At 50.8% G+C, this 12,240-nt stretch overlaps 1 protein-coding gene across 1 annotated transcript; it reads right to left on the minus strand.

Annotated features, from left to right (window-relative positions):
• Positions 1 to 494: 494 nt before the first annotated feature.
• Foxl3 (forkhead box L3) lies at positions 495 to 4,007 on the minus strand. The gene is made up of 3 exons (XM_075956936.1): positions 3,735 to 4,007; positions 2,909 to 3,077; positions 495 to 2,702 (listed from the first exon to the last, which is right to left on the minus strand). Exons 1-3 carry the CDS (start codon positions 3,953 to 3,955, stop codon positions 2,325 to 2,327), a joined length of 768 nt encoding a protein of 255 aa, XP_075813051.1. The 5' UTR covers positions 3,956 to 4,007; the 3' UTR covers positions 495 to 2,324.
• Positions 4,008 to 12,240: the final 8,233 nt, after the last annotated feature.

Raw genomic sequence — 12,240 nt, forward strand, 5'->3', positions numbered from 1 at the left:
ATGACACGTGTGTGGCAGACATCTGCTCGGGGTAATGCGCTGGTAATGTACGTATCGATGATCAATCTGCGGATTTGCAAGAGCGGCATAACGTATTTAATTATAATCACGTTGGGCGAGTCTGCGTGGTGGCAGCGACATTTGAATAGGTCACGGCCAGCCCTCACCCCTGTTATGTTATCGGTATTAAATGCCACTCACTCCTGACGTTGCGGGCTATCACACCCTGGCAAACTGGAAATGTCCCTGGGCTTCTAAGAACATGATTGATAGCCTCTGCAAAGTGACTGCCAAAATTCAAGGTACACCAGCCTCACCTGGCACCGTCCTCACCTCTCCCATCTGTGGCTGCGGACAGCATTTGGCAGTGAACCCGAGTGCAGAGGGACTGAGTCTCCCTAAGCTTCTCGGTCTTGCTCAGGGCAAGGGGTTTTCTGGTTTCAAATTAGACTTTGCTAACTTGAACAAACTGTCAGAAGCAAGCAAGCCAGCATCCAAAAGGTGAAATGCAACTTTTATTTATTCAGTTGGTAGCAGAAAAAAAATGTATCTTCGGACACTGTCTGAACCAACTCTGATGTGTGTACCATCTGTGTCACAAGCCATCGTGAGTCAATGCTTTTAGAAGGCCCAATAGACAGATACACAAAACAAGGACACAGACAGAAGAAGCATGATCACAGTGCATGTGCACACACACACACACACGCACACGCACAGGCACACTCCTGACAGCACAGACAAGCTAGGGCAGAGGAGGAAGCCTGCATGGAGCAGAGCTCACAAGTATGATGGACGTGTTGGTGGGAGCAGCCGAGTACTGGAAACCTACAGGTGGTATTGCAAAGGGGCAGGGCACTGCACCTTTGGCGAGGGCTTTGGAGGAGGGCTCTCTTCTTGCTGGGCTGGGGTGAGGAACAACTTCTAGGCAGAGGCTGGTGCTCAACAGGGGCTGGAGGTCAGAGAGTAGGAATACTCCCTTTAGAAGAGATGCTGCAGGGCCCAGAACCCCTTCTCTTTTCCCCAGCCAGTAAGGACTCTATGGAGAGGTACGGGAGCAAAGGGATTACTCCATCAGGCTGGGACAGTAGCTAGACCTAAGAGCCCTCTCCTGTGACTCCATCCTGCCTCTGCCCACCTTTCTTCTCCTGCAGCTCATTTCCAAGCTAAAGTGGGGATTGCCATTCTCAATAGAGACAGCTCGCTTAGTTGGGGAGTAATTTTGTCATTCATGGAAATAGTCATGAGATTGCTAACATTTAAATTAAGTCACAGCAAACTGTGAATGCTGGGGGAAAAAAGCGGGTTGGTGAAAACTGGGAATGGTGGGCGCATAGTTTCATTGTGCCTAATTGTGTTTCTTCAACTGCCCGTCTCAATGGCAATAAAGTAGTTTGCATTTCAGATGGAGTACGCTTCCACTCCTGTCTCGAGCACACCACTGTGTAGTTAGGTGGCACTGTCCCCTGCGAGAAAACCTGCATGCAAGGAAGCCGGCAGGAGCTGAGTAGAATCAGGAGAATGTTCCCCTCCTCCTCCACTCCCCTCCTTTCTTCCTCTCTTCCCTGGATAGAAATTACGTGCCACTTCAATCTTTAAAATTTCTTTTTATTCTGAAGCAAGATCTCATTAATTTTGCCCAGGTGGGCCTTGAGTCCTCCTGCCTCAGCCTCCTAAGTGTTGAGATGACAGGCCCGTGCCTTCATGACTGGTCTGGGAGGCACCTTTCTGCTGGGGACACAGGCTACTTCTGCTTGTGTCCCCCATGGCTGGACATCACTGGAAGCCATGGGGTAAATAATAGCCACAGGATAGAGTAACATCTGTCTTCACTGTTCTACACTTCATTATGTTCAGCTGCAGGGAAGGCCTTAACCAGCTTCACGAATAAGTTACTGAGCACACTTTAACTTTGGAATGGGGATGTCTACAAAGCCACTTGTTACAGGACTGAGGACAGACGCTACCTGATTCCAGGGAGCCTCGGGTGATTTTACAGCGTGATGTAGGGGGTCGTTGGTTCAGTGAGTCCACAGCAAACCCCGAAGTGGGGCCAAATCTGAGCCAGGTTTTCCTGTGAGAGAACTGTTCTCATTCTTTATAAAGTCACATCACCATAAATACCTTTTATAAGAAGATCTCCAGATCTTTCCTCCAAATGGAGAGCTGAGTCCCTCTGGGGCAGTCTGGGAAGAAGTATGTAGATGTGGACCCGTCCAGGGTTCTTGATTCAAGATGCCTGATTCAAGTCCTGCCTTTAGGACTTGGGGACTTAGGGGGGCAGGCCCAAGCCCTCAACTGACTGCAAAGCTCCAGGGGCCACCTCATGCTGCCCAAAAATGGAAGCTCAGTTGCTGGGGCTCCAGCGCCTCCGGATACCTGGCTTTCTGCGAGTGACAGGGCGACCTGAGTGCAGGGAAAGGGTCCGGGGAAGAGAGGATGTAGTCAATGCTGAATTTGATGTCTCTGTGTGTGGCAGGGCTGACCCGGGCCTCCCGGTCTGGAACTCTCGCGCAATCAGAGCCCGTTGACGCACGCACTGCTGGCTCGAGGGGACCCGGGGGTCCCTCGCGCTTGGGGCCGCGTCGCCTGCGCCGCCGCCGGAAGTTGCCATTCTCGAAAAGGTCCAAGAGGGACTCGCAGCCGCCCGCGAACGTCCAGTAGTTGCCTTTACCCTTATCGTGGCCCTCGGTCCGTGGCACCTGAGTGAGTATGGGGCTCAGCGAGTGTCCCCCAAGCCTGGGGCAGCACGCGTCTCTGGCAAGTGCATTACGGGCCCCAGTGGGGATCTGCTAACAAGGAACTTGCCTCTGTGTGGGCGGTGACACCCCTCCCCCTTCCCCGTCACCAAAGATGACTGGGGACACCCGGGGGTCCAGTGCGAGAGGCGAGAGGGGGAGGGGCTCACCTTGACGAAGCAGCTGTTGAGCGACAGGTTGTGGCGGATGGAGTTCTGCCAGGCGCGCTGGTTGGCGCGGTAGTAGGGGAACTTGCGCATGATGAAGTCGTAGATGCCGGACAGGGTCACACGGCCCGCGGGGCTCTGCTGAATGGCCATGGCAATCAGCGCGATGTAGCTGCGACAGGGGTGCCAGACAGAGGGGCTGCATCAGGCGGGGTGGCGCGCTGAAACCGCAGAAGCGCTGGTGAACTCAGACCTGCCCTGGGACTGGCCGGAACCTTTGAGACTAGATGGACACTCCCCACGCCCCCATGCACTGCAGCTCCAAGGACCTGCCAGCGCTCAGCAGTCAGGCTGAAGCCTCTATGGAATCTCTGAAGCCCTCCAAGATCCTTTGGAGCTTCCCGGTCCTTCTGAAGCCCCCAAGACCCTCTTGAACCCCTGAGACCCTCTGAGCACCGAGACTCTCTGGAACCCCTGAATTCCTCTGGAATCTCCAATACCTTCTGTACTTTGCAGGGCCCTTTAAAGCTGGCAGGGGCCTACTGAATGAAACCCGTTCAGCCCCCCAGGACTCCAGTGGAGTGTTGGGGTGCAGAAGAAGCTGTCGTTTGATAAGCTCCTCGCTCTTTCCCACTTCTACCCAGACCCCACTAGCCTGCTCAGATCTTGGTGGACCCCCCACTGGCTGTCTCCAGCGTGCACTGGAACGTGCCCTTCTTCCTCAAAGACCGGCATAAGGAAGAAATCCCACCTCCCCTAGTCTGGGTCAGGTGCGGATGACCCAGACCTCTACCGCTCTTGTGGGCCCTGTCACTTGCCCTGGGGTCACCTGTACGCTGGCCTTGTAAGCCGTTTTTCCTCGTCGGAGCTGCCGGCAGGGTAGTCGTCGGTGTCGTCATTGAAGCAGTTATAGGGGTACTGTGAGCTGTCAAACATCGTGGCCACCCTGTGCTGGTCCACCCTGGCACTGCCGCCGCCTCTTCCTCCGCGCTGGCCGCCTGTCGTGGGCCAGGCACTAGTTTTCCTTGACTGGGCCAACAGCATCTGCATGCAGGACGCGGGGAGCCTGGGCTTCTGGGGTCCCCGCCCGCTCCGCCTGGTTCTCTGGCGTCCAATCCCAGTGCGGGGGTTGTCCCCAGCCACCACAGAGTGGGGAGCGCAGCGGGGGGCGTCGCCACCTTCTGACCCGCTAGCAAAAGAGGCCTGGAGGGTGATCTGGCCCCAAAGGCAGGGCGACCCTTCTCTGTTCTCCCCTGAGGCCAACCCTGTGCCTGTTGCAGGGCCCACGGAGTCTCCATTCGCAGACTCTGGCCTCATTGCTGCACCCACAGCTAGAGGTGATGTGGTCCAGTCCTAGGGAGCTGAATTGCTCCTCTTTCATAGGACATAGGCTGGCTGCTTTCAGCTCCAGGACACAGAGCCTGGTCCAGGCACCATCTTGGCTTCCTGTTTCCCCATTGCACCAGGTGGATGAGGACTTCAATCTTCAGGGTTTCTCCCAAAATCCAGGCCTCTCCTCCCGCTGCCCATCCCTGACTAGAAGTAGCCTCCCATGAGTGCTCTGGGTAGCCTGGGACCGCAGCGATTCTTCTGAGCCTTTGACTGACTGGCTCTCTGGCCCTGGGAGTGGTAAAGTGCCCACCTAGGCTGGGGCATCTGAGTCAGAGATGGGAAACCGTAATGAGGTAGGATGTTTTGAAAGGACCCTTGTTATTCCAGGGACTTCTTTCTAATAATTCACAGAAGCCAGACTAGGAGCCATGTCTGTGAACCCAGAGAGATAAGAGGCGAGGGCTAGCCTTGGGAAAAATCTCCTCTTCAGGGCAGCACCTTCAGGGCTACTTCATGGATGGGGCCCAGGGCTACCTCTCTTATTGTAAGGAATGAAGTCCTCTTTGGAGAAGCTTGTGTGTAGCAAGTCAGGTTTCTTTGTGCCACCGTGGCACGGCTACTGTCCCAGTTCAAGCCACCACACTCGGCAACAGGAGTCAAGCATTTTGGGAAGTAAAGTGCATAGTCCCTCTGTGAAACAATCTGGCCATTAAAAATATTAAACATGAAGATAGTAGTGGTGGCATAGGACTATAATCCTGACCAAGGCAGGAGGACCTTGCGTTTCAGGTCGGCCTGCACTGTAAAGAGAGGAAACAAAACCCCACATAAACACGATTGCCACAGGACCCATATATTCCATAATATGCCTTTCCACAAGTCAGACAGAAACCTGAGACCAGCTCCATGTGCTTGGAGAAGCTTTACTGGAAACGTCTGATTGGATACACACCTCTCAGCAGGTGTGTGGTCAAGTCAACTATGTGGCATCTATGCTGTAGACGCCTACACAGGCGGTAAAAGCGGAGGGATTCTGGGTGTAAGCAAAAAAGCCAATCTCAGACGTTTACCCTCCTTCTAGTCTGAACTGCAGGACACCCGAGAGACCAGGGAGAGGCAGAAAGGCCTTAGGACTCTATTTCAGTGATGGCACCGCCCTCTTCCCATAGTCACAGGCTCACCCAGAACTGAGCCAAGAGATCAGGATGCTTTCCAAAGGGAGGAGTGGAAGGGTACATTGTGAGGAAGGCAGATGGGATGGATAGCGCTGGGCAGCCATCTCTGCTTTATGAGGGGAGCAGGTGGATAAGATGCAGTCGCCTTTGTAAAAATACAACACCGCCCTAGAGGTTTGCGGGGGGCGGGGTGACAGGAAGGGTGGCAGGGAATGAAGGAAGAGGGGGGATCTTCTGTATAATATGAACCTACAGACCCAGACTGCGAGACACACACGACTTGTCAAAAACTGAATGGCATCAGATGAAGGTGCTGATCTTCCGTCAGACGTGAAACTTGCCCGTGTTCTCTCCCACCCTGTGACTGTCACTTGCTTCACAGTGTCCCTTGAGGGCTCTAATATCTTTGATTTTGACAAAGCCCTATTGGCTTATTTTTTCCTTGCTTTGCCGGAGCCTTGCCACCGAATGCAAAGCCACGATTTCCTTCGGTATCTTCTGTTGAGAGCTGTACTTACTAAGATGCCGACAGGGGTGGCAGCTGGCCTGTGTCATAGTGTGGTGGACCCCTCTCTGAGGATGTCAATGGATAGAAACCAGTGTGACACAGAAGTCCCAGCTTAACTCGTGGCGCCTGGACCCGGCAAATGCAGTAGAAAAGAGATTGTGAGTTTGGGCCGGAGATAGTGGCAGGGTGCGGTTTTTGACAGCACAATGGGACATAGCACTGTGACTATATTAATACTGTTGAGAGGCACACTTAAAAATGGTCAAAATGGAAGATACCACTTGTGTCTTGTGTCAACCAATGCGTTTAAGTGAGGGGCTGGGAGAGTGGCACAAAGCCCTCAGTTCCATCCCCAGTATCTGGTGTGGGAGTGTGTGCAGGTAATCTTAGCATTCAGGAGACAGTTCAAGGTCACCCCACTTACACAGTGAGTTGGAGGCCAGCCTGGGATACATGAGACCTTGTCTCAAAAAAAAAAAGGCTTAAAAGGAGTTGGAGAGATGGCTCAGTGGTTAAGAGCACTGACTGCTCTTGCAGAGAACCTGAGTTCAGTTCCCAGTCTCCAAATAGGAGCTCTCAACTACCTGTAACTCCAGCCCTAGGGGATCTGATGCCCTCTTCTGCCATCCCTGGGTACTGCACACATGTGTTACACAGTCATTCATGCAGACAAACACACATACACCGAATGCTTATAGGTATTGGGGATGTTTAAAAAGTTTAACACCTGCTTCAAATGGGAAATTAAGCATGATTAATATATGTCAGTGTGTGTGTGTGTGTGTGTGTGTGTGTGTCTGGGAGAAGGTTGTGTATATCCTCAGAGGCTAGAGGAAGATATCAGATGTCATGATCTGTCATTCTCTACCTTCCTTCCCTTGAGACAGGGAGATGACCACTGGGAAGTATCTCCAGCCTTGTTTTTGTTTGTTTAGTGTGTTTTGTTTTGAAGATAAAGTCCCATATAGCCCAGGCTGGCTTTGAACTCATTATGTAGTAGGAAGCCTTGTTTTTCACACCAAGCACTGCATAAGCCAGGGATGGAGATACATACCCGTGTTTCCAGCATTACAGAGGTGGAGGAGGAGGATAAGGAGTTCAGTGTTCATCCTCAGCTATCAATATACAGGAGGTTTTAGGCCAGGCTGGGCTGTAAGAAAACAGAACAACAGATGGTACTTGCAAGGTCTTCCAGGCCTTTCCTCAGCCCTTGAGTACCAAAGGCCTAGAAATTGCACAGGCGGAGCCAGGAGCTCACAGTTCGAAGTCCCCAGAACCGGAGTCACATTGCTCCTGGCTTTAGAAGCCACAGGACTGTGCCTCCAGGTGCTCAGGTGGGAGGCTTATTGTTCTGAGATTTAACCACTAGTGACCCTGACACTTGGCAGTTTTTGTAATCCTCAGCTTCCAGAAGCAGTGAATGGCCGTGGGAGGCAGCGGCCTCACGACTTAGTGTCACAGCCTTGATGTGCCGGGACCCTCAGTGCTACAGCAGCCAGGGTCCAACTTTCCAGACCTAGGTTGGGACCTTTGGCCTCTGGATCTTGGCAGATCCTTGGCTCTCTTTCAACCACTGTGGTTCACAGTTTGTAGTCTCTGGCTATGCCCAATCCTCCATCCTTGGGCTCTCTGCCCTCTTATGTTCCCTTTCATTGTCTTCATTGCCTCTGCTTCCTGGCATTGCTTCCTGTCTGGGACTCTTCATCTGCATCTGTCTCTACCACTGAACCATCATCCCATCATCCCCATCATCACCACCATCATCATCACCACCATCATTATCATCATTACCATCATCATCATCATCACCATCACCACCACCACCACCACCACCACCATCATCATCATCATCATCATCATCACCATCATCACCACCATCATCATCATCAACAGAGTAGTGGTTCTCAACCTTCCTAATACTGTAAACCCCTTAATACAGTTCCTCATGTTGTGGTGACCCCCATTCATTCATTTTCATTTATGCCCCCTCCCCCGCAATGCTTAAGCATGCATAGGCAGCCCATTTATGATGGTTCTCGAGTTGTTCCTATCCTGGGCAGTCCTAGATGCTTGTGTTATTGCCACACCTAAGGTTCCACAGTCTTCCTTTATGCTGTCTATCTAGCATTATTTTGGGGGGGGGGCTGTTTCCTCTTTGCCTCTATATGGTGGCCCACCAATCATAAATTTATATCATTGCTACTTCATAACTGCAATTTTCATACTGCTATGAATCATAATATAAATATCTGGCATGCAGCATATCTGAAATCCCACCCTTGTGAAAGGGCTGTTCAACCCCAAAGGGATTGCGACCCACAGGTTGAGAACTGCTGATTTAGGGTAAGCTGTTTAACAGCCACAGCTAGGACAGTGTCTTCTAAAGCCAGAGTAGTGCAGCAAGCATCTGTGGTTGCTGTGCAGCTTCCTCAAAGTATCTGCGGAGTGCTCAAACCAGCTGGATAACCTTGAGAGGCATCTGGCTGGCTGTTGGCTGACTGGCCTCTTCTCAGTACATCCAGGCCTCGGGATGGGTCTGGGAGCAGTCTACCGAGCTGTCAGATTGCCCCAGAGCCTAGCATTTCAGTTTACTTAAAGGAACAGTGTACCCGAGGCTTCGTTCACATTTGTGGAGATTTGACAGCATGCAGCTACTGTCTCTGGGTTCTTGCGGTTTTTCTCACCCACTCACTCAGGGAAAAACTGGCAAGGGTGTGAAAAAAGGGCACGATGCCCTGGTTCAGAAGGCAGTAGTGGACTAGTAATAGTGGCGCCTGATTTCTTGCCTGCCCTGGTTGCAGGTTTATCGAACAGAGTTGTGGGTCACCTGTGCTTTTTACTTCCAGAAAGTGGTGCGTCTTACCAGCACACCGACTTTCAGTAGATTAATATCCAAAGGCTGAAAAAACCCAGGATAGTCTGGGCACGTCTTTAATACCATTTTAGCTTCTTTGTCTTCCATATCAGATGGTTTACATTCTGCTTGGCAGTGAGACTAATCCTATCTACAGATAGAATGTGGAGGGAGGGGAATGAGGAGGATTTCAGGAGACAAACAGTGAAGCTGAAAGTGTACGTGCAAGCACATACACTCAAGAGTGCACATGTATGCACACACACTCAAGAGTGCACATGCACATACATACACTCAAGAGTGCACATGCATGCATACACACAGTCAAGAGTGCACATATACACACATACACTCAAGAGTGCACATGCATGCACACACACTCAAAAGTGCACATGCATGCACACACACTCAAAAGTGCACATGTACACAATACACTCAAGAGTGCACATGTACACAATACACTCAAGAGTGCACATGTACACAATACACTCAAGAGTGCACATGTATGCACACACACTCAAGAGTGCACATGCATGTACACCACTTAAGGGCACTACCCAACAGTTTCTTTCCCTTGGCTCTTTGGGACCCCTACCACATCCCAAGTCTCTGGACATCATTTTATTTATTTATTAATCTATTTATTTATTTAGGTGTTTTTGAGGGTTTCTCTGTAGCTTTGGACCCTGTCCCAGAACTAGCTCTTTTTTTAAAAAAAATATTTATTTATTTACTTACTTACTTACTTATTTATTTATTATACAGTATTCTTCCTGCATATATCCCTATAGGCCAGAAGAGGGTGTCTTATCTCATTATAGATGGTTGCAAGTCACCATGCAGTTGCTGGGAATTGAACTCAGGTCCTCTGAAAGAGTAGCCAGTGCTCTTAACCTCTGAGACAGTTCCTTAGCCCCAGGAACTAGCTCTTGTAGACCAGCTAGCCTTGAACTCACAGAGATCCGCCTGCCTCTGCCTCCCGAGTTCTGGGATTAAAGGCGTGAGCCAGCTGGGCGGTGGTGGTGCACGCCTTTAATCCCAGCACTTGGGAGGCAGAGGCAGGCAGATCTCTGTGAGTTTGAGACCAGCCTGGTCTACAAGAGGTAGTTCCAGGACAGGCTCCAAAACCACAGAGAAACCCTGTCTCGAAAAAAAAAACCAAAAAAATAAAAAATAAAGGCGTGGGCCACCACTACCTGACTTATTTTTATTTTTAATGTATCTTAGTGTTTTGCCTACACATATATATGTGCACCATATGCATGCCCGGTTCCCCTGGAGCCTATAAGACAGAATTGAATCCATTGGAAGTACAGTTAGAGATGGTTGTATGCCCGGTGCCCCTGAAGGCTATGAGAGGGCATTGAATCCATTGGAAGTACAGTTAGAGATGGTTGTATGCCCGGTGCCCCTGGAGGCTATGAGGGGGCATTGAATCCATTGGAAGTACAGTTAGAGATGGTTGTATGCCTGGTGCCCCTGGAGGCTATGAGGGGGCATTGAATCCACTGGAAGTACAGTTAGAAATGGTTGTGAGCCGTCATGTGCATGCCTGAAACTAGTCCAGTCCTCTGCGAGAGCCATCACTGAAGCCCCATTACATATTTCTAAGATTTATTATGTGTGCGTGCACATGAGGAGGCCTGGTGCCAACCCCAGGAATGCCACCCACCTCTCTCTCATTGGCCTGGCACACACTAATGAGGCAGACTGTTTGGCCTTCCCTCTGCCTCCTCAGTGCTGGGATTACACAGCGTCTCTTTGCTGTGGTAACTGTGGATTTTGAGGACACTGTCCTGGCTTCAAGAGCTGGGTCCTCACAGAAAAGCACAATGAGATTTGAACCCAGTGCCACAGAGAGACACCTAGGACACACAATCACTCGACAGTGGACACCAGAGAGGCCACAGGCAGAAACATCCCAAAGCAGACAAAGGCGTCAATCCTGTCTATATGTTGGTTTCAGAGTCATACTTTCCAAATAGCGAGAAAACACATTTCTGTCTTTTCAAGCTACCAAGGCTGCGATCCTTTGTCCTAGGTGACCTTGGGGCACTGAGCAGCCGCTGCTGGAGTCTACTGCGAAACAGCTATATTTGGGTTATTGCATGGACCTGTGCAGTAGCTCGTGGCAGTGGAAATAGTGATGATGTACAAATGCAGCTGGATGACCATCAGGTGAGTGTGAGCAATTGCAAACTGACGGAAAGCCTTTCGTTTATGTAAAGCAGGGGCTCTCAACCTTCCTAATGCTGCGACCTTTTAATGCAATTCCTCGTGTTGCAGTGACCCCCTCCAACCATAAAATTATTTTGTCGCCACTTCCTAACTGTAATTTTGCTACTGTTAGGAATCATAATGTAAATATCTGATATGCAACCCCCAAATGGGGTTGGGACCCACAGGTTGAGAACCAGCAATGTAAAGCCATAGCATCGTATACTAGTTATTTACCATTGTAAAGAACAACTGCAACTTCCCTGGCTTTAGCTAGCAAGTGCTTACTTCTTTATTTAGCATGTGTATGATATATGTGTATGAGTGTGTGGCATACATATGTGAACATGTGCATGGCTACAAGGCTGTGTGTGCGTGTGTGTGTGTGTGTGTGTGTGCGCGCGCGCACATATGGCGACAATGGTCAACGTCGGGTGCCTTCATCATTTGTAAGATGCTCACTAACTGAGCTCACTGATTGGCTAGCCTGTCTTGGCAGTGAACTTCCGGGATTTGCCTTGTTTGCCCCTTTCCCATGCTTGGGGTATAGACGTATGCCACAACACCTAGCTTTTTATATGGGTGCTAGAGATTTGAATCCAGGTCCTCATGTTTGCACAACATGACGGTTAGGAACTGAGCCATCTTCCCAGACCCACACGGAGCCTGTAGGCCGGGACTCCTCAGCCCTCATGCCCTTCTGCCACATGGAGATAGCGTCCCACAGAAGAGATCAAACATGCAGAGGCCCAAGCATCTTGTGACCTGTGTTGGCTGCCATAGGGCTCACTAGCATGTCCTCCTGTGGGTCCACAGCTCCTTGGATTGGGGTAAAAAGCAGGTGTGAGTTTCAGGAGGTTAGGCTCTTTGTACCCACAGGAGGGACTGTGGGGGAGAGGATGATGGGCCAGGAAGATGAACGAAAAAGCAGGTGTGGCCAGTGTACCTCCTGTGGGTGCAGGCTGAGGGGAGGCGCCATAAAACCCAATGAATGCAGAGACCAGAGAAGAACGGGAAGACTGGCCCCAAGCTGCGGAGCATCTGTGTTTGACCCTAGGCCACAGCCTGGGTTTTGTACCAGCCTGAGTATCCCTGCTATCCTGGAGTGGGTATGGCAGGTGCTAGCAGGCAGAAGACTCTGCGTTCATGCCCCCTCTCACTGACCTCTTGACTCTCTCACAGGGAGGGAAGGCATACCACTCTCAGTGGGCACCAAGGCTCTGGACACACTCTGTCTTTGCTCAACATC

This window comes from Microtus pennsylvanicus, chromosome 1 (genome assembly GCF_037038515.1).
Source record: "Microtus pennsylvanicus isolate mMicPen1 chromosome 1, mMicPen1.hap1, whole genome shotgun sequence".
NCBI lineage: Eukaryota > Metazoa > Chordata > Mammalia > Rodentia > Cricetidae > Microtus > Microtus pennsylvanicus.

Coding starts and splice junctions, on each gene's coding strand:
- Foxl3 (XM_075956936.1), bottom strand. CDS start 3,955: ATGCAGATGCTGTTGGCCCAGTCAAGGAAAACTAGTGCCTGGCCCACG. Junction 3,078..3,734: donor CTTACAAGGCCAGCGTACAG/GTGACCCCAGGG, acceptor CCCCTGTCGCAG/CTACATCGCGCTGATTGCCA. Junction 2,703..2,908: donor TCAACAGCTGCTTCGTCAAG/GTGAGCCCCTCC, acceptor ATACTCACTCAG/GTGCCACGGACCGAGGGCCA.